Here is a 25,040-nt window from a genome sequence, read left to right on the forward strand (position 1 = left end):
ATAAAGTAAACAGACACAAGGATAAATTTGAGTTGCATTACAAAATCTGGTTAGAAAAAGAACTAAAAACAAGAGATGCATGTTTTGAAACAGATAAACTAGACAAGGGTTAAAACTCGAGCTTGGCATTTTTAAATTCTTCTCACAATTTAGGTATGATATTTTATAAAAATTAAAATAATGAACTCATGATGTTTTTTACTATTTAATTGTGTTTTAGCAAATGTTTATACTAAATACAATCATCTGATATTTTGATTTAAATTAGTTGTCTAACGAAGACCACCAGGTGCAAATTCCATACCATTCACCCAAGCTTCTGAAAAAACAAAAGAGAAGAGAAGAAAAAACAAAAACTGCTGTCGAAAGAGAGGAATTATTTTACTCACTTATTTTAAGACTAGAAGAAGAAAAAAGGTTCAGTGATACTAAGATACATTAACCTCAATATTATAGTTATTTTTAATTTATCTTATTTATTAAAAAAAAATTCTCCAAAATACTACGGGTGATAAATTTTCTTGGTGGATTATATTCACCTCACTCTTCAAATTTACATTTTTATACTTAAGGTTGTGAAGCAAATATTAAAATCAGAGAAAGATAATGCAGTTAATTCAACAACAATGTATACTGGAGAGGAAGCATTAGCATTGATTTTGGACTGCCAACTTAGTAAAGCCAGTTACAAACAATCCGCATTGGAGTTTCTTTAGGAAACAAATTGTATCCAACTTATAATGAGTGTAAGGGAAGAAAAAGAAATATGTATACCTCGTTGTGGAATACAAACTACTGATTATTCAGCCTCAGTTGATTTACAGAGCCTTATTGACCATATTACATACAGATTATTAAAAATACTCAATGAATCTGTAAAGGCTCCTGAGAAATCTATTCTTGTCTTTATACACAAAGTAGGATTTGATGGTTAAACCGGCCAATCATTATACAAACAAAGTACAGAAGACAAGATAAGTATTAGTTATGTTGAGGAATAATCTTTATTTTTATGCTGCATCGTCCCAATTAAATTTTATATTGAAGAATCTGGTGAATCACTATGGACTAATGAAAAACCATCCTCTACACTTTACTGCTGTCCAGTACGATTTCAATATGTAAAAGAAAGTGCTAAGATTATTACACAAGAATATATTTCCTTCGAGAACAGTAATTTGAAACCAACGAACTTTAATTCCTTTGTTATCAAACATAAGATAAAATGTACAATGATTGATGGAAAAGTGGTTTCACCTTTAAGTAATTCTTTTCAAGTATGTAGTATTTGTGGAGTGATCCCTTCAAATATGAACAATGTAAATGTTGCTTTTTCAAAAATCTATAATACAGTTTATATTGAGTTCAGATTGAGCACATTACATACATGGATTAGGTGCTTAGAATGCTGCCTTCATATAAGTTATAGAATCGAATTAGGAAAGTGGCAAGTTATGGGAAAGGATGATAAAGAAATTGTTATTAAAAAAAAAGATTATTGTTCAACAAAAGATAAAAGATCACTTAGGTTAAATTGTAAATGTACCAAAAAGCAGTGGTTCAGGTACGACAAATGATGGAAACACAGCACAAAATGTTTTCTGAAACTTTAAGTTGTCTGCTGAAATACTCGATAAAAATCTCATGAAATATTTCTTCATTATTCTTTTTGTTTTATTGTGGAAACATCAAATTAATGCTGATGAACTTGAAAAATGTACCAAAGAAACAGCAGAGCTCTACACTTCATTGTACCCAAGGTTTCCAATGCCTTAAGTTGAACATAAAATTCTAATTCATAGTTCTCAAGTTGTAAAAGATAAACCAGTACTAGTAGGTCTTCTTTCTCAGGAATGTCAATATAAAGACGTTAAAAATTATAGAGAACACTATACAAGAAAATATTTAAAAAAGTCACAAATGAAGATGTTATGCGAAGATTATTGCGCAGTTCAGATCCGATTATTAGCTCTCTAAGAAGGAGTTGGAGATGTATTAAAGAACTTTTGTATTAAAGATGTATTAAAGATGTATTAAAGAACTTAATTGTATTAACCTTTTTTTTTTGCTTTTTTTTAGTTTTAAATTTGTTTTTAAGCGAGATGTTCTTGTAAAAAAGATGAAATAAATGATTAATAAAGCAACTGCTTTATTAATCATTTATTGGTGAAAATGTGGAGTAGAATGAATGTAGAGTAGAATGAGGCTTATGGTGAAAAATGTGGAGTAGAATGAATGTGGAGTAGAATGAGGCTTATGGTGAAAAATGTGGAGTAGAACGAGGCTTGACTTAAAATTGAAGAATAAAAATAAAAGCTTTCAAACTTTTAGTCCAGAAAGAATAAATGTTTCCGAGATGCGCTTTATGCATACATATTATGGATATAAACATATATGTTTGCTATTTATTTAGATGTTTGCATACAATATCCTTTTATACTTATATAAACTTTAGTATTTATATGGTGTAGTTGTTGTTGAAAGAGAAGATGATCAGGTAATGATGATGATGATGACCATGATGATGATAATGATGATGATGATCATCATGATGATCATGATGATAATGATAATGATGATCATGATGATGATGATCATCATGATGATCATGATGATAATGATAATGATGATGATGATGATGATGATGATGATGATGATGATGATGATGATGATGATGATGATGATGATGATGATAATGATGATGATGATGATGATGATGATGATGATGATGATGATGATGATGATGATGATGATGATGATGATGATGATAATGATGATGATTAAGATGATTAAGGTCATGTTGATCATAATGATGTTTATATATGCATATATATATACAAAATATAACATGAGTTTTGAATAAAAAAAATATACTTTAGGATGTGTAAATGTTTATGTAGCCCCAGTCACAAACCCAGCCTCAGCTATATTTTATCAAACCTGGCCCCAGTCAAATATCAACCCCGGTAGCTTACTAGACATGGGTTAACTTAAAGACTAGTTTTAAACATTGAGACTCAATTATTTCTTTATTACTCTAGATAATAGATCTCCTTTCTGGAGATATGCAGGATGATATAGCCCGGTAAAAATAGCAATGCTTTTTCTTTTGGCTTTTTTTCATGATACTAACTCTTTTTGGACTATTTTAAACTTTCATATATCATTACAATAATATCATATATAATATTATAAATTTTAAAAAAATCTTATAAATATTTAACAATGTACATTGCACTAATTATTATAACAATATGTTATTTACATATGCTCTATAATTTTAACAAAGCTGTATACCACCTTTCATAAGTACCAACTATTGTAAGTACTTCAATGAAATGTTTAAAATACCATAAAGCTTGATCTTTACAATTCAGAGATAAAAAATGGATTTGAACATTTAGTGGTAGTATACGAGAACAAGAGTAATCCATATGAAAAGCTATATGCATTTACAAGATCTTCATTAAAAGAAAATTTTTTTTTCATATACAATATGAAACAATGTGACAGAATCATGACCAATTTTGTGATAAATGCATTTTGTAAGTCCTACCATGCTTCTTAGTAAGACTGATGAAGAAATTAGTGCATACAACTTTAATACATACTTTGCTAAATTCCCTTCATTAAACAGGATTTATTGTGGCATTCTTACCAAAAACTTAAAATACTTTGACTAAATTTAATAGATCTTGACATATGTCAAATAAGTATTATGGATGACAATGAGAATGATTGTAGCAATGATGAAACTTCAGATATTGAACATTATGTTAATAATAAAATGACTTTTACTAAATAAAAAAAGTACTTTGCATAATATCTCAGGAGCACGATCATCCCTCCTGAGATATTAGGCAATATATCTATGCAAATGATAAAACCTTACAAAACTTTCTAATTTTTTTTAGTATCAGATTCGCTCATAATACTTTTTATCTACCTTGAGATTGACTGAAATTGTTTGCATGATTATCCTTTGGGGCATCATGAAGAATATTATGTCATTTGCTAAAAATAAAGTCTCCTACATAAGCTATTGCCTATCTAACGTTTTTTCTTTTGCTTTTTTTTAAACATCTTCGCTTCCAACAAGGCTGCAAGCAACCACTGATTTAAGTTGGAAGTTACTGAAAGAGAAATTGTAGAGCAAAATAACGATTGACAGACAACTTAAAGGATTGCGAATTATACGAATCAGGAAAGCAAGATGAAGAAAGCGAATTCCAAAGAACTGATGTTCAAGGAAAGCTAGACAAATAAGACTTTTTGGAGAACTTAGGAACAGTCACAGAACAAGGATGAGACTTAATTGAATGACAAGAATGCGAGAATGAGTTTTAGAAGATGGCACAAGAGACGCTAGCTCTTTAGAGCAGTGCCCATTATAATATTTGTAGAAAAGAGAAAGAGAGGCAACATTATAACGATGTGATAATGGTTGGAGGTTGGCTGCAAGAACAGGTCCAACTATGTTTACCATGCATTTTTTGCACCTTGTCTAAAAGAGAAAGGGCATTATTAGAAGATCCGCCCCAGATATGGCAACAGTATTCAATAAAGGCCGGATTTGAAATTTATAGAGATCCAAAGTAAGAAAGTGTCGAGCTCAATAAAAAGGTGCAACCTTAGCAGATGCTAATTTTGCAACTGATTTGATATATGATTTCCAAGAAAGATCGGAAGTAAGAGTTAATCCTAAAAGATGAAGAGTGATTGGCTGAAAAAAATTGAGTTTAGTCTAAATTGAAGTTCACCAGCCACTGTGAGCCCCATGCTGTAGCAGAAGTAAGATTATTTTCAAGCTCAAATGCTCCCTCCAAGCAATCAGAGAGTGTTGGCTTCTTATCACAACGAGAATAAATGGTAGTATCATCAGCAAACAATGCCACCTTAGATGCGAGAATGTCTGGAAGATCATTAATATAAATTAATAAGAATATAGGGTCAAGGATAGAACCTTGAGGAACCCCTGAAGTTACAGAATAAGAAGAGTGCATCGAGGACAACTTTTATACTACAATTGAAAAGGATGGATTCAACAATCTTAAAGATGTTACCTGATACATTGTAAGAAGAATGCCAAACTTTATAAAAAGCTTTAGAAATGTTAAGAGCGATAGGCCTTAAGCTCTCCACCTCTATCTAATGCACTATAAAATCTTTAGATTATTACTTTTAGCAAATACTAGCGCAATACATAAGGAATCAAGCATTAAAAAATGTTGCATCAATAAAAGGGTCATTACATTCCAACAAATCAGAGAAATTTGGAACATGGAAAATGGGGACACCATCTCTGATTTTCTTGATCTTGACATGCTATTATATGTATTATGTAGATAAATTGAATTTAAAATTTCCAACATCTAAGTGCATAAGTTATAGTTATAAACACTATACAGTAACCCCCTCCCTCTTAATTAAGAAATGGTAAAACAAGAAAATTTAAAGACTGATGCAATAGCCCTTGTCTCATTGCTTTCATGTAATGCATGTTGAGTTTGGAAAAATATAGATTGGGACTGGTTTCTTTTAAAATAAAGGAATGAAGAACAAGTTAATTTTTTTTGAGGAATGTGAATAAAAAATCCTTAAAAACTTATAACTTTTTTTTACCATAATCATTTTTACAGTTCAAAAAACAGAAATCTTTGTGTTTAGATACAGTTTAAATATTAGTATATGTGGTCAACTGAATCCAAATTTGCCAACTAAAACCACATAAAACTAAATTACATTAAAGAGGCTAGCTTTTTTAATGCAATATTATCCCAAGTAGTCTTAGTTGGTCATGAATCTAGTTATGAAATTGATGTCAATGATCTGAAATCTAATGGTAAGTTTCAACAAAACACTTTTTATTTAACTTATATTCTATTGACTTATGTTTATTATTTATAAGGGTGTGTTACGATTTAGCTTTAGTCATAAGGTTTAGGTCTATGCAACTAAAATATTGATTATATTAACCACTGTGTAATTTTTTCTTTTCTTTTCAAATCAGTATTTGCTTTGAAGTAGTTTAGAGACATTTTATATTTAATTCAATAAATGGCAATAATAGAAATGCAAAATGTTTTTTGTTTAGTCCTTTAGAAAAGACAATAGTGAAGCTTTTTGTTTAGTCCTTTAGAAAAGACTATAAGTGATTAAGACTTTAGTGAAGCTAAAAAATTGCTTTTGAACAAGCCATAAATGAAGATTTAAAAAACGTTAAAAAGTAAAAATTTGGTTCAATGGAAAATGAGAAAAAGTGGTGTAATCTAATTAATCTACTGATGAATCTACTCTTCTACTATTTTCGACCAATCAAATTTGTTAGTGCATAATTTTATCATAATCTTCTGATTGCTAAAACTACAATCTTCTTAGTTCCGCCATTTGTAAAGCATTACGTACAAACATCTGTAAGTGTAAACGCCTTCAGCATGAGTTGAGATTGTAGGCAGTATATGTAAAGATCATGTATAATATATGTATAATATGAGAAAACTTTAAAATTTTATTTTAACAATCAGAAGTCTTTTTTGCTATATATATTTTTTTGCTATAAATATATACAGCAAGAATAAAAATATTCAAAATTTATTACACTAATGGGACACATTAGTCTGAAATGGCTCAAAACTTGAACTTGAGTTTCCAAAGAAACCCTTTGGGGGGATTAAAGTACACATGTTCCTATTTCAAAAAATGAAAAAATTGAAATCAAACTATTTTGTCCGAGAAAGAAAATTGATTTTGAATTTTTAACATTTTATAAAGAAATGCCAGTTGACATAACTATTGAAAAAAATGATTTTGACTCTAAACTGGAAATACCATCCAAATGTTTCTATATGAAGCATATTTGTGTGCTGGAACATTCGGTTATTATGTGTATGGGTTTAGGAAAATTCTTAGTTTAAAAAAAACATTAGTGTACTAAGTGGTAGTTGTAGAAATTTTGTTTGAATATAACAAAAGCATAATATTCATAATATTGAGTCTTTTTTGCCATAATTAAGTTAAAATGATAAACACTAAATAATTTTAATTCACATTTATTCTTCCAAACAAATAAAAATCACATTGATTATTTCTTTTTACATTCTACAAATGTTTGCTGTTAAATTTGACCACTGATGCTTCCAATTTCATTCCATATTCTGGGTGATGAGAGGGCCTTTTAATTCTAGTCCAATGAACACTGAAGCTGTGATGAATAGACTCAGTTGCTTGTTCGCTGTAACGTCCCAAAAACTCTTTTCTCTGAGCAACAAAGTCTTAAATGTGATAAAAAACTAAATGAACCTTTAATGTGATACTGACTATTGTAAGTTGAAGATAGGAGCTTTTAAAGCTGTTGATTTTATTAATATAGCTTTCATCCAGTGCAGTGCCAAAGCAAGCTGTCATAACAGAATCAAATTTCCTGAATGTGTCAATGATGGGAAATGTTTCAAAAGCGCAATTTTTCTCAGCAAGCTGGTGCAATACATCAATGTTTTTCAAACGTTTGTGACACTCATTCCCAGCAAATTGACTTCCATGAAAAGGCTGATATTTGATGTGAAGAGCTGTTGCCACTTATCAGCCTTTGACCAGCAGTCCTTCAGTGATTTGTAGAGGTGATTAACAACACCCAGGAGTAGATAAAGTTCCTTTAAAGAAATAATGACTAAGACAAGCATTCTATCTTCCACAGAGATAAGGGGATCATGAATGACATTTTTGAACTGCTTTGCTTTTTTTAGATCCCTGCCAGCATTTTTAAAGGCTTTGAAACACTTCCGTAGTGTTCCAAAAGTGCAAAGATTGCCTTCAAAAGACAGATTCTTGGAGTGTATATCGCACCATGTGCATGGATGGGTACTAGCATCCCCACAGAATATTAGCTACTTTCATGTCACATGAAACAAAGTATTTCACATTGTTTGGTGTAATTAGGTTCAGGATTGTTCTCAGATTTTCATAATTTTCTGGAACATCTTCAGCAATGGCTACAAGAAACTGACGTTTAACACTACTGTCCTTTCTAAGCTGAGAAGTCAATAACTTTCTTTTAGGTGGACATAGTGGTTGTGATAATAGATCATCCTGGATTCCAAGGGTGATTTTAAGAAAACTGCCACCTCCATCCATCCCAAGTTTTACTATATGATCAGTAAAAACTTGTCTTCTCTGCAAAATTTCATCTGTAAATGCAGAGAGTTCTCTGCAGTAGACCACTGTTTGATGACTGATTTTATTCTGATCATGATGAACATCAATTGTTGTTTGGGTGAAGTGATCAGAAAGCTGCTTACCAAGTTGAGAGAATTTCTCACGAGAGTTGGTCTCAACTATTTTGGATTTTGACACTTGATTGAGAGTTGTAGCAAGTTTTTTTTCTGTGTTAGATTGCACATGCACTAAATTCTGTGTTAGATTGCACATGCACTAAATCTTGGGCAGTCAACTCAGATTCTTTTTTGAAGAGTTCCTTTTGACATGCAGGGTCTAAAAAAGTAGTAGAAGTGAGAAAAATGAAATAGTCCATTATATGTAGAATTTTCTTTTACTTTTCATCAATTTGGTACTTCATATTCTCCCTGAAAGTTTACTGCAAAAATTTACTGCAAGTGTGTGGAAAACCTCTTCTAATGATTGTTAAGCAGTCTGAACATCTTTTCTCAGATTTTGATGATGATGATGATGATGGAATGCTTGATGTTTCCAAAGGTGTCTCTCATTTAGCTTGAGGTGGCCAATTTTGCAAATGAGACAATCACAGTCCTGGCCTCTTGTTGAGGGACAGATTTCAATTTGGTCAAAACTAAAAAGACTTAGATGTGTTACATTTTTACCATTGTGCCTTTTTTGAAGGTAAACTGTGCAGCGATCACAAACTCCCAAGGGAACCCTTTGATGGGCAAAATCAATTTCATCAGAAAATATTTCTTTGACTCGCTCAATCAAGGAGGTTAAAACTCTTTCAGAATTTCTCATACAAAGAAAACAAACAGTTTTTCTGCAATCACCATGGGATTTAGATGAGCTAAGCATTTTTAATTAAATAACTTGATATGACACAATTCATATACCAAAGCAACGAAGGGTCAATGCCTTTTCCCAAAGAAAGGGGAAAAAATATTTTTTCAGATTGCCACCCTTATTATGACATTGTGCAAACTACAAATTTAGCATTTTTAGCTTAATTCAAAAAGCATTATTTCTATCCTGTTATAATTACTTATACTTTGAACTTACAAATGAGGTGTTTAGAAATATACATTGAAAATTTAGGATCTTTGAATATTAACATTCTTATAGTAGATTTTTTAGTAATGACTGAAAATCTTAATAAAAAGAAAGATTTTTATAAAATTTTAAACACAATTACATAAAAGTTAATTTCCAAACACTCAAATATGCTACATATAGAAACATTTGGATGGTATTTCCAGTTTAGAATGAGTCAAAATCATTATTTTTAATAATTATGTCAACCGGCATTTCTTCATAAAATGTTAAAAATTTAAAATCAATTTTCTTTCTCAGACGAAATAGTTTGATTTCAATTTTTGCATTTTTTGAAATGGGAGCATGTGTACTTTAATCTCTCCAAAGGGTTTCTTTGGAAACTCAAGTTCAAGTTTTGAGCCAATTTGGCTTGTGTGGGGAGTACTTTAACCCATCGAAACAACATTGATGACAGTGCCCTAAACGAATGAGCTATTAATGATTTATTGTTTAGGAGAATTATAAACCATTTTATAAATGTCTTATAAGCTTTACATATGTCGAAAAAATGCATATGTATTTTTTTTTTTTTTGCTCTTAAAGCAATTTTTTAGAATGAATTATTTTACTAAAAAACATTAAAGTAAATAAGGAAGAAGTATAGAAATGATCAGTGTGGAAAAGGTACAGTGCTGGCCAAAAAGATCCGACCATTAAGGTTTTTAGACAGAAACTTAATATTACTTCAATTTAATAATAATATGATTGAATTAAACGCAACAAACAACATTCACATAAGTCAATGACACACTTTCGAAGAAACCAACAAGTAGTTCACATCAGAAAAGAGTTTCTAGTACCTCAAATACCTTCCTCTGGCTTTGAGGACAGCTTTATTCTTTGAGGCATAGAGGCAACAAGAGCGTCACAGTAATCAGGCGTTATTTTTTGGGACCACGCCTGATAGTTTCACCTGGCGGCATGAGATGGATTCCCGCTCGACCTCTGGCAGTAATTGCTCCCCAAATCATAATTGCAGGGCAATGTTTTACTGCTGGAGCAACATAACGGGCATTGTAGCGTGTGTTTGGTGGCCATCGAACATTTACTTTATGAATAGCAAATTGTTTCACCTGCGATTCATCTGAGAACATGACACGTTGCCACATTGCAACGGTCCAATTTTTATGTGCTTTATAAAATTTGAGGCAGTCACAAATATTTTTCTGAGATAGTTGTGGTTTTAATGCAGCACGATAGGATCGAAGACTGAAATCATCCACAAGAAGTCGCCGAATGGTGCGAGAGATCACATTCACATCAGGAGGCAGTTCATTGAGAATTTGTGAAGATGATGACAGTGGGTCCTTCGTGGCTACACAGTGGATCATAGCGTCAGTTTTTGATGTGGAACATCTCGGTCTGCCACTAGATCTTCCTGCAACGCTGGTGCCTGTTGACTTGATGTGCTGAATGACGTTGTGAACAGTTGTCTTAGGCATTTGTAAACGTGCGGCAATCACACGTTCAGACTTCTTGTCTTCCATCAAAAGTTGTATTTTAGCACGTTTTTCAGGTGATGTTGTCGTCATAGTCAAATGCAAATAGTAATTCACAGTCAAGCATGCGATATGTATATATAATAATGGTACAACTGTTTTGATTGGCTGATAACTAGCCAATCACGCATGGAAAGCATGATGGTGAAATTCCGAGGAAAGCGCCTACACTACAATGTATATACTGTATACATAGATAAACAATGCATGGTCGGATCTTTTTGGCCAGCACTGTAAGTATAGAAACAGTTGGTTTGGTAAAGACCCGTATTTTATGGGTTCTGACAGCTAGATATAATAATAATAACCATTATATATAAGAAAAAAGTATAGAAAAGGTCCAAAAATCTAAAGGTACATGTCCAGTCATCTAGTTTGACTAATTTATTCAGTTACCACAACATTTTAGATGTGCAAGTCATATATTAGCAGGGATATGGAGTCTCAAAAAGGACTCCGGATTTGAAAGTCACAAAAAGATTACTTCTTCCTAGTTTTTGGTATCCAGGAGATCTAAAAATATAAATAAGTTTATAAACGACTAATGGGAAAAAAATTAGGACTTTTAGGTTGGAGGAAAAATCAATTTTTAAACCTCGAGTCCTTAGGTATAATGGTGATAAGAACTCCAGGAATCCAGGAATCAGATCATAAATCAACCAACAAGTTTAGAGCTTCTGGACATCAGAGACCAGGAAAAAATAGTCCTTTGGGCTTTATATCTCATAAACAGTTTGCAACACACTTCCATAAGAATTATGACATTTTCTCCTTTACAATCTAATATCCAAAATAGGTTTCCTGAACAACAAATTCTAAAATTTCAAGATCTTGCAAAGCTTTATAATTGTCTATGATTTTCTTCTAAATAAACTACCAAATTCATTTAATAATTTTTTTATTAAAACAAGTGGCACATAAATAAATAAATAAATAAAGATTTATTAGAACAAGTTAAAAAAAAATAAAAAATAAAAAAATACATGTTCTAAAGGACATACAGGTCCAATAAATAGACACTGACAATATGCCCTTAAATAAGAAAACAAAGTACATAGGAACAAATATAGTTTGTAATAGAAACATTCAAGATTTCATTTATTTACTTTATAGACACAATGTTTATCGAAATTGCACGATTTTATTTATTTTTAAAAATACAAATGTTATCAGCATTTACAGCTTCTGATGTCAGATTATTCCAGATATTTACAACTCGTTGAGAAAAACAATATTTGCGAATGTCGAGTTGACATCGTTGCTTTCGAATCCTAAAAGTATGACCGCGGGTATAATTATTATTGTTAATTTCAAAAAACAAGTTTTTATCTATGCAAACCAAATTATGCATAATTTTGAAACATATGACTAAATCATGTTTTAAACGTCTGAGTTCCAGAGAATCCAAACCAAGCAACTGTAAACGGCTAGAATAGCTTAAACAACTAATATTAGCAATTTTTTTTTGTGAATCGTTTTTGAATATTTTCAATAGATTTAATTAACATAGTTTGGTGTGGAAACCAAACTGGAGAGCAATATTCAATAATTGGTCTTATATAAGTGGTAAATGCACGTACTAATATAATAGAATTGCGAGTTTAAAAGCATTTTAAGATTAGGTATGCTCTAGTATTTGCTACATGAATGACTCTGGCAATGTGTTTTTTGTAGTTTTGGCGGGAGTCCATAATTACTCCAAGATCGTTTGGGTTAGATGACCAATCTAGAATACAATCACCTAACTTGTAATTAAAACTAATATTATGCAATGAAGAAAGTGCTATTTTGTGTGCAAAACATTTCATGCTGGCAATTGGCAATTGCCAAGTATCCGACCAAATAATTATTCTATCAAGAGCAACAGTTAAATCGTGGCTATGATTCATATCGCGATAAGAACTGTATAACTTTAAATCGTCAGCAAAAAGTTTTATTGTACATTCGAGATTGTTTACTACAGATGATAAGTCATTTATAAATAATAAGAACAAAGTTGGTCCTAGCACACTACCCTGAGGTACACCACTTACAATTCGAATTGGATCTGATAAAGCACTACTAATCTTCACCTGTTGAGATCTGTCTGTGAGAAATGCAGTGATCCACTTTAAAAGGTTATCACGAATATTGTATAATGAAAGTTTAAATATTAATTTTGAATGAGATACGGAATCAAACGCCTTTCGGAAGTCAATATATATAACATCTGTAATCAGATGATTGTCAAGTGCGGTACTCCAATCGTTAGTAGATTCTAAAAGATTCGTACATGTAGAACGTTTATTGAGGAAACCGTGCTGACTAGGAGATATTATGTTATATTTATTTAGATATTCAACAATACGTGAGTTGATAATTTTTTCCATGATTTGACAACAAGTACAAGTTAAAGAGATGGGTCTATAGTTGTTAGGATCCGATGTAGCTCCGTTTTTAAAAATTGGGGAGACAAAAGCTTTGCGCGATTGATTAGGTAAAGCGTTTGATGTAAAACTAGCCTCAAAAATATATGAAAGAGGAAAACATAAAACATTAGCTAACTTTTTAAGAATTGCATTAGGTAGACTATCAGGACCGAAAGAGGTACTTGGATTAATTCCCGTTAGGGTTTCATACACTGTCTCCACGGAAAAATGAACTGTGTCAATACTTATTGGATCATTAACATAAGTGGCAATATTAGGCAAATAGCAATTATTGTCTGTAAAAACACTTCTAAAGTGATTATTAAACACGTTAGCGACTTCTTTATTACTGGAAGTGACCTTTTTATTGTTATTTTTGTCTATTAGATGGTGGTGCTTATTAAGGATATTCATTTTATTATTAACATATTTATAAAACTTGCTAGTATTATTTCCCTCTACTAGGTTTAATTCAATTTTCGATTGGTAATTAGATAAGATTAGTTTGCAATTCCTGGCGTACTGTTTGTAAGCTGATTTGTTATAAATGGTTTTATTATTTGTCCATCTTTTTCATAATAATACTTTGTGGCTTAAGATTTTTTTAATGTATTTCGGATAGTGATTACTCGTTTTGTTATAATACTTTTTCCTAATAGGTACAAATTCATTAATACCAGTACCAAAAAGCCTTAGAAAAATGCTCCAGTAATCCTCAATTGTACAGGCACAAGAAAACTCGAAATCCCAATTTATTTTTGATAAATATAATTCAAGGCTCTTAAAATCAGTATTAGAAAAGTTGTAGAGAGATTCTGGTTTATTTTCACACTGGTTGAAATTGTTCGTATTTATAGAAAATTGGACTGTGTTATGGTCGCTAGTGCTAAAAGGACACTCAACAGATGTATCACTTATAAGAGAACTTTTATTCGAAAAAACAAGATCAAGAAAATTCATATTGCGCGTGGGTTCTTTAACAAATTGGTGCAAACCGAGTTCGTTTACCAAATTTAAGAATATACTATGACACTTTTCGTTTGGTGAGACATAGCTAAGGCAATACATTTTAGGTAAGTTGAAGTCACCAACAATAATAATCTGCGACACTGAGTAACACAAATTATAAATAATTGAAATCATCAATTCAAGATAAGCAACATCTGTTATTGTATAGAAAGGTGGACAATAGCAAGTTATTAGACAGAGTTTCTAAGATCCAAAAATCATATCAACACAGAAAGTTTTAGAAAGCGTTAGAAAGTTTATTATTGAAAAATGTCTCACACACACAGATTACAGCCGGTTTTGTAGCCTCTGCATATGAATAAAACTCATGAAGTTTATTGGCAAGGCTTCTTGCGTTAAAAAGATGAAAAGAAAATTTTTTATTTGAATTTTTTTGTAAAGAAAAGCTGTCATTGTTATTGAAATTAATTTGTTTGTTAGCAATATTTTTTCGACTTATTTTTTCATTTTTAACTTTTTTGCTTATTTGATAAATCGAGTTATTTTTGGACGAAAATTTATTATTAATTGACATATAGTTAAAACTAACAGAAGTTAATTATTCGTAACAGTTCAGATTTGATTTCCTGTTATTTGAATTTAATTGCTACTTGATGATTTTAACAACTCTGTTGTTACGTTTTCCATAATAATAAACCAAAGGTTGCGCATTTTCTAAATTTAGTTTTTTGCACTCATCTCTTAATAATTTGGCATTATACCTTTCGGCTTCAGTTAAGTCAGGGTTAATAAATACATTGCTAAACCTGCTTGAACTTTTTAAGATTTAATTATTTAGATTTAAGCTTTATAATTTGTTTAGGTTCAATATTTGAGTTAATTGAACTAAACATGTTTAGGATTAATTTTTTATCTTCCTCTTTAGCACTTGCAGTATCCAAAACTTTTGATGCACTTATGCCAAAAATTATTACGTTGTTTTCCCTTTTCTCCCTTTCTTTTGTTTCAGCAGCAACAGCATTCATAATATGCAATTGCTCAACTGACTTTTTAATGGTGCACTGCCACTAACAACGTTTGCCCAAGATGTTGAGGTTGGTGCGCTTGAAGACTTAACATTTTCTAAAGCTTTAATTCTTTCTAACAACAGAGTTGCAATTTTTTAGTTCATCGATTGTCTTGTTTAATGCTCCAATTATTTTATCTTGCTCGGCTTTATAAGTATTAAACTCAGTTGACTGAAAATTTACTATTATTATTTGCTTTACCTTGATTAAACTTTTTTTTCTTATAATAATTTCGTTGATAAAATCGTACGCAAATACACGTCTTGTCACTGTAAAAGCGGAAGCGGAAAAAGATACAAATACTACACTTAAAATACTGAAACTTTTTACCTACACACTACCAAATATAGCAACACTATGAAATATGGCAAGCTCTCTATAAATTTTTGTTACTTTTTCGAGTTCTGCTTAATTCTAACAATCATACTTTCTTGACAAACAGGTAAACCTATTGCTATATATAAAAATTAAGAGTTTTGATGCTTTGAAAATCGATTCCCCTCTCATTCTACTGCTCACTTGTTAACCATTATAACAGAAAAGTTCTATCCTACATTAGATGGAAGCAGTAAGGCAAGGTTCTATCCTACACTAAATGGAAGAAGTGAGCAAGGATGATTGCTTTTGACATATCAAAGGCTTTCAATGAAATGTGGCATGCTGATCTACTCCAAAACCTTACTTCATAGAGTGTATCTGGTATTCAGAGTATCTTGGTATAAATCAGTGTATCAGTGTATTTTAAATTACCAAATCATTTCTTTCTAACTGAAGTATTAAAAAATATTCTCTTTCATTTCCATTAGTTTCCGATCTCCTTCATTTTCAGTAGTTTCCAATATAATAATATCTACAGTCTTAACAAAAAGATTATATAATACTTGATTGCTTGGAACAGACAACTGATTTTAAATTTGATCTCTCTTCTATGATAGCTTGGACCTTGGATCTTTTAACTTGTAAATTTCAAGGCAAAATAATTTACTGCTAATAACTGTTAAAAACAATTATCCCTATTTTCAAAAACTCTGGAGAGCAATCTGACTCATCTAACTACCATCCCATTAGTCTTCTTCTTATCTTAAGCAAGGTTTTTGAATCTTTGATGCATTTGTTGGAAATTATTTCTATTGACTTAAGTATTTTATAAGACATAGACTTTTTTGTATTTTAAGAATAGTTTACAAGGGTGATTCTTAAACATGTAACATAAAGATTAATATAATTTTTGCAGTTATCATTATATCATATCATTAACACAATTACTAATAATACTTGTTACAATATACAAATTGAATATCGCTTGATGTAATACTTATAATGAGATTGATGCAATTTATATTGAGATTATTTAATGTGACAAAGAACCATTAAATGTTTAATTTAAAAACTACTTTCATTGTAAATGAACTTAATATAAGACCTTTAAAAAAATCGATTAAATTTGTGATTGAAATAGAATTTAAAATTTTAATGAATTCAATAAATAAGAATCATATTTTAAACTTTTTGTAACCTGATTTGAAAGATATATTGCTCCTGTGTAATTTTGACCACAAGTTTTACATTTCTTCTCTTCATCTAAGTAAATCAATATTAAACCAAAAGTATTGCAATAAAAAAATGTTTACAACAAAGATAAAACAGTTTGAATTATTTATTTTAATGTTGTTTTATTAGCTTTTTAAAAAATAAAAGAAACCTTTTGCAATGCATTCGTTGCAAAAAATATGCCCACAACTTGTTAAATGAAATCTGCTTTTTCCATCTGACGCCAAAACAAAACATGTATTGCAATGCACCCAATCCATGTCTAACTGTTAAAAAATATATATATATATACATAAAATTAGTAGAAAATAACTTGGAAAATTTTTTTTCATTTAACACTGTGTTTCATTAATAAAGACTCATCAGTTTTCTTATGAGTCTTCATTGATCAAACACAGTGCTGAATGGAAAAACATTGAGCACTCTATTTTGTAGAAGACATTTTAAAATTGTTTATATATATAAATATATATATATATATATATATATATATATATATATATATATATATATATATATATATATATATATATACATATACATATAAACAAAAACAAAAAGCTGAGCTGTTAAAGTGCATTATCTACTGTTATTACACTTCACCACTGTTTAAACCAGTTGTTTGTACAGCCTTATTGTTATAATTATATATATATATATATATATATATATATATATATATATATATATATATATATATATATATATATATATATATATATATATGCATATATATATATATATATATATATATATATATATATATATATATATATATATATATATATGGTTAAGTTTTCACAGCTTTGAATTTATCAAAAGGTTTTTTTAAAATATTAATTCAGACATTTAAATGTATCTTGAAGGAGGTTATTTTACACTTATATAAGGTATAAAAGTTAATGTTGGGTAAAAAAATTCTTCTGGTAATATTCTCTAATCTGTCCATAAGGTATTTTTTGTAATCGCTTTTCCATTACTTACATATACTCAACTTATTAAATATTTATAACCTTCCAGTTCTTTGCTTAGAAATAAATATAATAAATTGACAATAACTTTTTGAAAGAATCGAAAAAAGGAATTGCCACATATCTAATCTAGTCCTCAATAAAAACATGTCTATTTTAATTTCTGTGTATTTTGCATAATATCAATCGTTTTTAACTACAGACATGCCTATGTAACATAAAACCAAAGAAATCTATGCCTGTTTAACACTTTTTAGTAATTTGTTCAAAACAATCGGTGTTTTTTATATAATACTTAATAAGTTGTTTTAAAAAGCTAAAAAAATTAAAATAAAAAAATTAATAAGTTTGATGTTAATTTTATAATACATTCTTAAGTTACAAGTATTATAATGAACTGTTCTGTTTAGATCTTACATATAAAGCTTAAATATAGAAAAGTTCATATTATGATGTGGTTTGACAATCAATTTTAAAAAAATTACTTTTGGTAAAAAATTAAAATTATTTAACTAAACAAGTTAAATATTTGATGGATATATTCTTGATAAAAAATATAAGATTTTCGGTAAAAAGTATAAACTTTTTTATATAAACGTTATATAACACAAGTCTATAAATGTAAAGATATTACACAATGAAGTACCTATTTTATTTTTAATAAATTGATTTTGATTTTTTTTTGTTTCTGTTTTTGTTTTTTTTCTTTACTTTAATTTTTTTTACGCTCGTTAGATAAACTTTATTTACTTTATGAAGAAATTCAAACTTGTAAGAACGCGCGCTTCGCGATTGCGCACATTTTTTGAAAAATATTTATTGTCAGCGCTGGCAAAAACAAAACCAAAATCTATTTTCAAGGTCGACCCCGCCGGAAAGGGGGAGAGAGAGAAGGCTGTAAGGCACATGTCCCCCTACTTTTTTTCTAAAGAACCTTTTCATTTTATTTTGAATTTTCGAGATATAGTAGACTTTTTTAGAGTTTAATGATTGTGCCCCCTACTTCAAAACCCTTGTTGTCGGCTGTGATCAGTGACTAAGTAAGATCAAACATATGAAATATGGAAATAAGCATACTAAGCAGCAAATAAAAACCAAAATCTGAACTGAAAATAAAAACTGTGATAACTGCTTATATTTAGCTTTAAACATTTTCAATACAAACTAAAATTTTTTTTAAAAATAATGTTTGGAATGCTATTCAAGAATTATGGTCCGCGACTCTGTATTGAATAAAAATTCAAATTTGAATAAGACTTTAGTAAAAAAGCTATACTGAAAATTTTGTTGCATATTTACTATTTATTACTCTGAAAAATTTAAAATATTTATATGTTATAAATAAAATAAGTTTCACAGATTGTGGGGGACAGTCCATTTTTTGTTTTATACATAAACAAGATGTTAAGTGTGAAAGTATTTAAAACTCTAGTATACTTAAAAGAGATTTACTAGCCAGAGAATTATTATCTCAAATACATTTTTTTTGCTATAAAGTTTTTTTAGTTTACAAATTTAGATAAAAGTTTTTAAAAGAACTTCCTTATTGTTGTCGTAAGTTAAGTAACTATGTTTTAAATATATAAAATGTGTGTATATATATATATATATATATATATATATATATATATATATATATATATATATATATATATATATATATAGTGTTTTTTGTTAATCTTTGTATATATATATATATATATATATATATATATATATATATATATATATATATATATATATATATATATATATATATATATATATATATATATATATATATATATATATATATATATATATATATATATATATATATATATATATATATATATATACAAAGAGTTTGATTATTTGAAAGAATAAAACTTTTTAATGGAACTTAAAGTTTCATGATTAACAAAAAACACTATATACCAAGCAAATATAAGTTCCAATAATCCTACTAACACTCCTGTCAACTAATCCTACATCGGTATAAGTGAAACACCATTCAAAATTTGATATGCCAACCATATAAAATCATTTAACATTCTAAAATACAAAAACGATATCGAATTATCAAAAGAATTTTGGAAATTAAAAGATGCCAACTTAAACCCAGTTGTTAAATGGAAAATAATTAGGCAATGCAATGCTTACAACCCAACCACGAAGTCCTGCAAACTATGAACAAACGAAAAATATGAAATTCTATTTTCCAAAAAATAAAAATCTGCTAAACAAAAAAAGTGAAATGCTATCAGTGCAGGCATCAAAACAAATTTCTTCTCGCCCTATTCGACACGGGTGATTGATCAATTTTCTAATTAATTATGTTTTGACGTCAGAACTCATTCCATCACTTTGTTATGTTTTTTCAATTTCTGTCTTTTTGTATTTTTTAACGGTTTTTTCTTAATTTAAAGAATAAAGATGGCGGATGATTAAGTTCAAAAGTTTCTTAATCACGATCTTTTTTTTCAGATTTTTTACTATAGTTTAAATAAAGTTTCCACACAAAAGTTTTTATCAAAGTTTATAAATGTTTATAATGCCTTTTATTGTTAGTTTTTAAAAATTTAAAACATTAGGTATGATAAGAGATATTTCTTTTGTTTTATTTGGATTTGTGAAACAATAAAAACCTATTTTTTTGAACAGTTTGTTTTATATTATTCATTCTTTTACTTTACTTAATTCTTCGTTTACTACTTTAAAAAAGTCATTTTTATAAAAATAAAATAGATTTAAGATTTGCAAACAAACTAAAATTTGATAAATGCGATGTTAAAAATGTAAAGATCCTAATATTGAACCTTGCGGAACTACACAAGCTATAGTGTTTTTGGTTGTTTTGGTTGGTTTCACATTAATTGGATTCTTTTTTGCTTGAAAGAAAATTTTTAAAGCAAAGTAAGTTTAGAGTTTTTGTTCTATAATGGTCTAGTTTTTTTTTATTAGTATTTACTAATCAAGTTAAGTAGTAGAAAAGACTGATCTATAGAGTCAAAAACTGTAAAACTGTCTTTTTTAAATGTATTAGGCAAATGATTCAATGTTTATATTTTTGAAATCATGTCACTGTACAACGCAGTTTTCAGTTAAATGATTATATAGTCAATTGAACATTACACATTTAAGCAATTTTGAGAAAAAAGATATGACAAATATAAACCTGTAAATGGAATTAAGAGTTTGACTTTCCTTTAGCATTAAAAATGTATGCGAATTTTACATTACTTTATTAGAAGTTGTGAGAATCAGATGTTAGAGAAGTTCGAGGACTATTTTAGGCTTAATTATAAAATTATTTAAAAGCTTTTTTGTCAGAGCGTTATTTATATACTTGTTTTAACAAAATATTTTACTATTGCATTTCACGTTTTGTACGTACTTAGGGCTTGGCAAAAACCGGAAAATTTCATAAAACCGGTTTTCGGTTTTTTTAAATTGTAAAGCCGGATTTTACACCGATCTCACAATATAAAAGCGAATTTTTATTATTGCTGTATAAATTAAAAGTAACCTACAAGATTGATTTACTGGAATTAGATCTATAAACTAAAAGAAAGTTTTTCACACTTATAATCTTATACTTATTAGTTTAGTTCGAATCTAATGAACTTGGATCATTTTTTCTTTAAAGTCTATTTTTTCTTTCTTCTCATTTTCTTTTCCTTTATTTTGCATCAACTCAATAACCATTTTTTTTAAAACTATTTATAACTGAATATGCTTTTAGCTAAAAATTATGCATGTGAACTGTATACAAGAGTGTAATGTAAAAATATACTACGATTCATAATATTTAAAGTAATACGAAAGTCAAAATTACAAAAACAAATTTGTTTTTTTTTTTGTTTTTTTGTTTTTTAGTTCACAATGATAGTCGTGATACATAATAACATAAAAATCGTTTAAAAAATTAAACAATTCAGCGTACTAACAATATAAAGCTAGGTTTCGAAATAAAGATCATAAGGATCTTATCATCAGAACCTTAAAAGTTAAACATATTTATTTGTAATATATAGATATATTGAAGATTTAACATAATGCAAAGATACAACATACAAATACTTTAATATATAATATGCTGAAGATTTAACAAATACATTTTACATAGTTTTTAGTAGAATTTTAGAATGTTGTCCATAGAGAAAATATTTTTAAATTTAGTTTTAAAAACAGGAAGAGTAAAAGAAGGATCAAAAATTGGTAATTCTATTTATTTCACAGATGGGTTGAAAGAGATTTTGAGATTTAACAATCTTAAATTAAAATACTTAAACAACAATAACAAAAAAATAAAAACAAACAAAATGAAACAACAAACAAAAATATCAAAAAGTTGGCAAAATAATATAAGTTACTGTTACTTGACTTTCCTGGATTCTTTTGATTATTTAAAGTATTTTAAAATATAGATATTGTTGAAAGATTCTGTCAGTATGTAATCTACTAATAATTGGTAAAAAAAAGAAGAAAAAAAACTAAATGCAATATCAAAGTGCTTTTTTTATAACTATATATTTTAACAAAATTTGTGCTTTCCACGCTATTTGATAGCTTTCTTCTTCAATCTATTTACCTATTTAGTAATGTATAATAACGACCGGTTTTTTATTCTAAAAAAAAAAACAGTTGTTATTGTTAGAATCATTATTATATTAGAAAACCGGCTTTTTTTTAGAAAAAAAAACGGTTTTCGGTTTCGAGAAAACTGAACAAAGAACCGGTTAAGCGGTTGCGGTTTCCACCGATTGCACGTTGGGTTGACTTTTTTTTTAGCAGGTTTTATTATTGTTTTCGGAAATATATATATAATAATATTTTTTGAGTTTTTCATGTAGACTTTTATAACTTTTATAACTTGTGTTATATGAACACTTTTTTTAATAACTTTTTTACAAAATGATTGTTTTCTTCTCTATTATTTAAAGTAAACCTTTTGGTTTTGGCCAGGCATATAAATAGTTAAAAAAAAAATTAATCAAATACTTTTTTACAGGAGACGCTTAATTGTTAGTTCTACATAATTTAAAAAAAACACTATATGGGAGTCTAATTTTTAACTTAGAAAAAAAAAGTTTTTATACGTTAATAACGTATAAAATTCTTTGAAAAACCTCAAAAAAAATGCGAAAGCTCCCTTTTTATTGGTTGTAATAGTTTAGGTTTTAAGCGCAACTCTGTTATTTACAGGTCATTTCAATTATTTGGTTTTAATTAATTTAAAAAAATGTTACATACATTGATAATAGTTGAACTGAACTGAATTGGTTGTCAAATTATAAAAATTAAAATTTTCAAATATATTCTTCGATTATTAATTTTAATACTTTTAACATTATTGTTCAATATTATTCCTGTGCCGGACGCAGGAATATTTTGACGTTTTAGTAATGACACTTTAAGGTATTGAAAAAACTCCACATTTAAGTATGTTCATGTTTATGTCAATTAAGAATGCTTTGCAAAAAATCACGGTGATTGGAGCTTAGGATCAAAATACCTAAAAATATTTGCAGGCCAAACCCAAAATGTAAGGGCAATGAGTTTATAAAATATTTATTTACTATTTAAATTTTAAATTCGTTGATAGGTTTTAAACTTCATTTAATTTTCTTTTAGTGCTAATGTTGTGATTAAGTAAAACATCTTCAATTTAGGGAGGGTGGAAAATTTACGTTGTCATTTTTAACCTTTAGGAAACTTTAGGATTATTAAATAAAATTTAAAAATAAATTTGTTGCTTAATATAAGTTTATTATAATAAAGTAAATTAAAATGTTTTATCAACTCTTTACTCTCACATATGGAGGTTTCAGCTTCAAATTTTTTTTCTGTATTTTTGTTCCCAGGCTACTATCACTTTTTTTTTTCCCGGCAACTTTTTGCAAACATTGTATGACATTAATAAAAACAAACTTAATTTTGAAGTTTTCACAATGCTTGAAAGTGTCATATTTGAAACATCGCTCTGAATTTTTATTTATAGTTTATATAACTAATAATTCTTAAAGCGCAACTATTTTCTAACTTTTTCAAATATTTGATTTTTTTTATAGCAATTATATTGAAAAGCAATAGATCGAAATTTTAATCGAAAGTTTTGCCGAAAAAATGATTAATTTCATGCTTAACTTTTTACTTATTTTGAACTTAAGTAAAAAATGTCATAGCAACGGAGTGAATGTACTTTTTGCAATATAGAGTTGGATTTTCATCCTATTGACTACTTAATATTCCTTACCTTTGTATATTCAAACATAGTCAATTTATATTACTAATAATATACAATTTTATTAAACGATCGAAATTAATTTATATATATAAACAAGAATATGACGAAACCTACTAACTAGGGTGTTTGGTGTTTTTTTACCACAAATATCATAGCATTGGTACGAAGTCTGTTACTTTAATTTATGAAAAACTAAATGTGATAACATTCAATTTTAGCGGGTGGTAAACTAATAAACAAGAAACGAATAAAACTATTTTGGTCATAACGAGGGTAAAGAATCAGAAAAAAGAATGTGAAAAATATCATAAACTTCGGCAACTTTAAAATATCGTCAACTGGTGTTCCACTAGGATTAATATTTGGACCTTTGCTGCTTTAATTTATATTAATGATATTTACTTGTCTTCAAAAATAATTAATTATATAATTTATGCCTATGACATTGTTTTCTTTTCAGATTTTAATTAAAAAAATATTTTTCATTATGTAACAAAGAACAAATATATCTTAATGAGTGGTTTATAGCAAATAAACTTTCATTGAATACTGATAAAACTACATATATATATTTTTTTTGCTAAACCATCTAAATCTGAAAACCTTCCACTTAAACTACCAGAACTAACAATATTAAACAATATTAAAATAATGAGTTTTTTTAATAAAATTTATTTTCGATTAACATTCAAATTGGAAAAACCAAATAAAGTTAGTCGAAAATAAAGTTTCAAAGACTCAGGGAATTATGTACAACAGGGTTGTCCAACGCGTGGCCCGCGGGCCAGAAGGTGGCCCTCGTCAGCCTATGGCATGGCCCGCATATCACGGTCTAATAATTTTGAATTTTTATTTTAATAAAAATTTCAAATAACAATAATAAAATAAGTTCAACAGCAACAGCATATTATTTATATATTTATAATTCAAATTATACATTCGATTTCGATTATACTTTCACTATATAAATCCGCATTTGAAATAATAAAACATGCTGTAAGTTATGACAAATTAAAGGCCAATTTCGAATTGATAAGATTGAATTGTTGAAAAAAACATTTCTTGCACAACAATCA

General features: G+C 28.5%; 1 protein-coding gene across 2 annotated transcripts in view; it reads right to left on the reverse strand.

The window, feature by feature from the left end:
• LOC101238988 (probable E3 SUMO-protein ligase RNF212) overlaps window positions 1-18,498 on the reverse strand; it is a 47,012-nt gene extending 28,514 nt beyond the window's left edge. For both annotated transcript variants that reach the window (XM_065818989.1, XM_065818988.1), the window contains exons 1-3: window positions 18,382-18,498; window positions 16,916-17,030; window positions 16,730-16,794 (exon numbers count right to left, since the gene is read on the reverse strand). In XM_065818989.1, the coding sequence (XP_065675061.1) occupies window positions 16,730-16,794; window positions 16,916-17,024 (174 nt within the window). In that variant the 5' untranslated portion in view covers window positions 17,025-17,030; window positions 18,382-18,498. The remainder of the gene's footprint in view (window positions 1-16,729; window positions 16,795-16,915; window positions 17,031-18,381) is intronic.
• Window positions 18,499-25,040: the final 6,542 nt, after the last annotated feature.

The sequence above is a fragment of the Hydra vulgaris genome, chromosome 15, assembly GCF_038396675.1.
Source record: "Hydra vulgaris chromosome 15, alternate assembly HydraT2T_AEP".
In the NCBI taxonomy this organism is placed as follows: Eukaryota; Metazoa; Cnidaria; class Hydrozoa; order Anthoathecata; family Hydridae; genus Hydra; species Hydra vulgaris.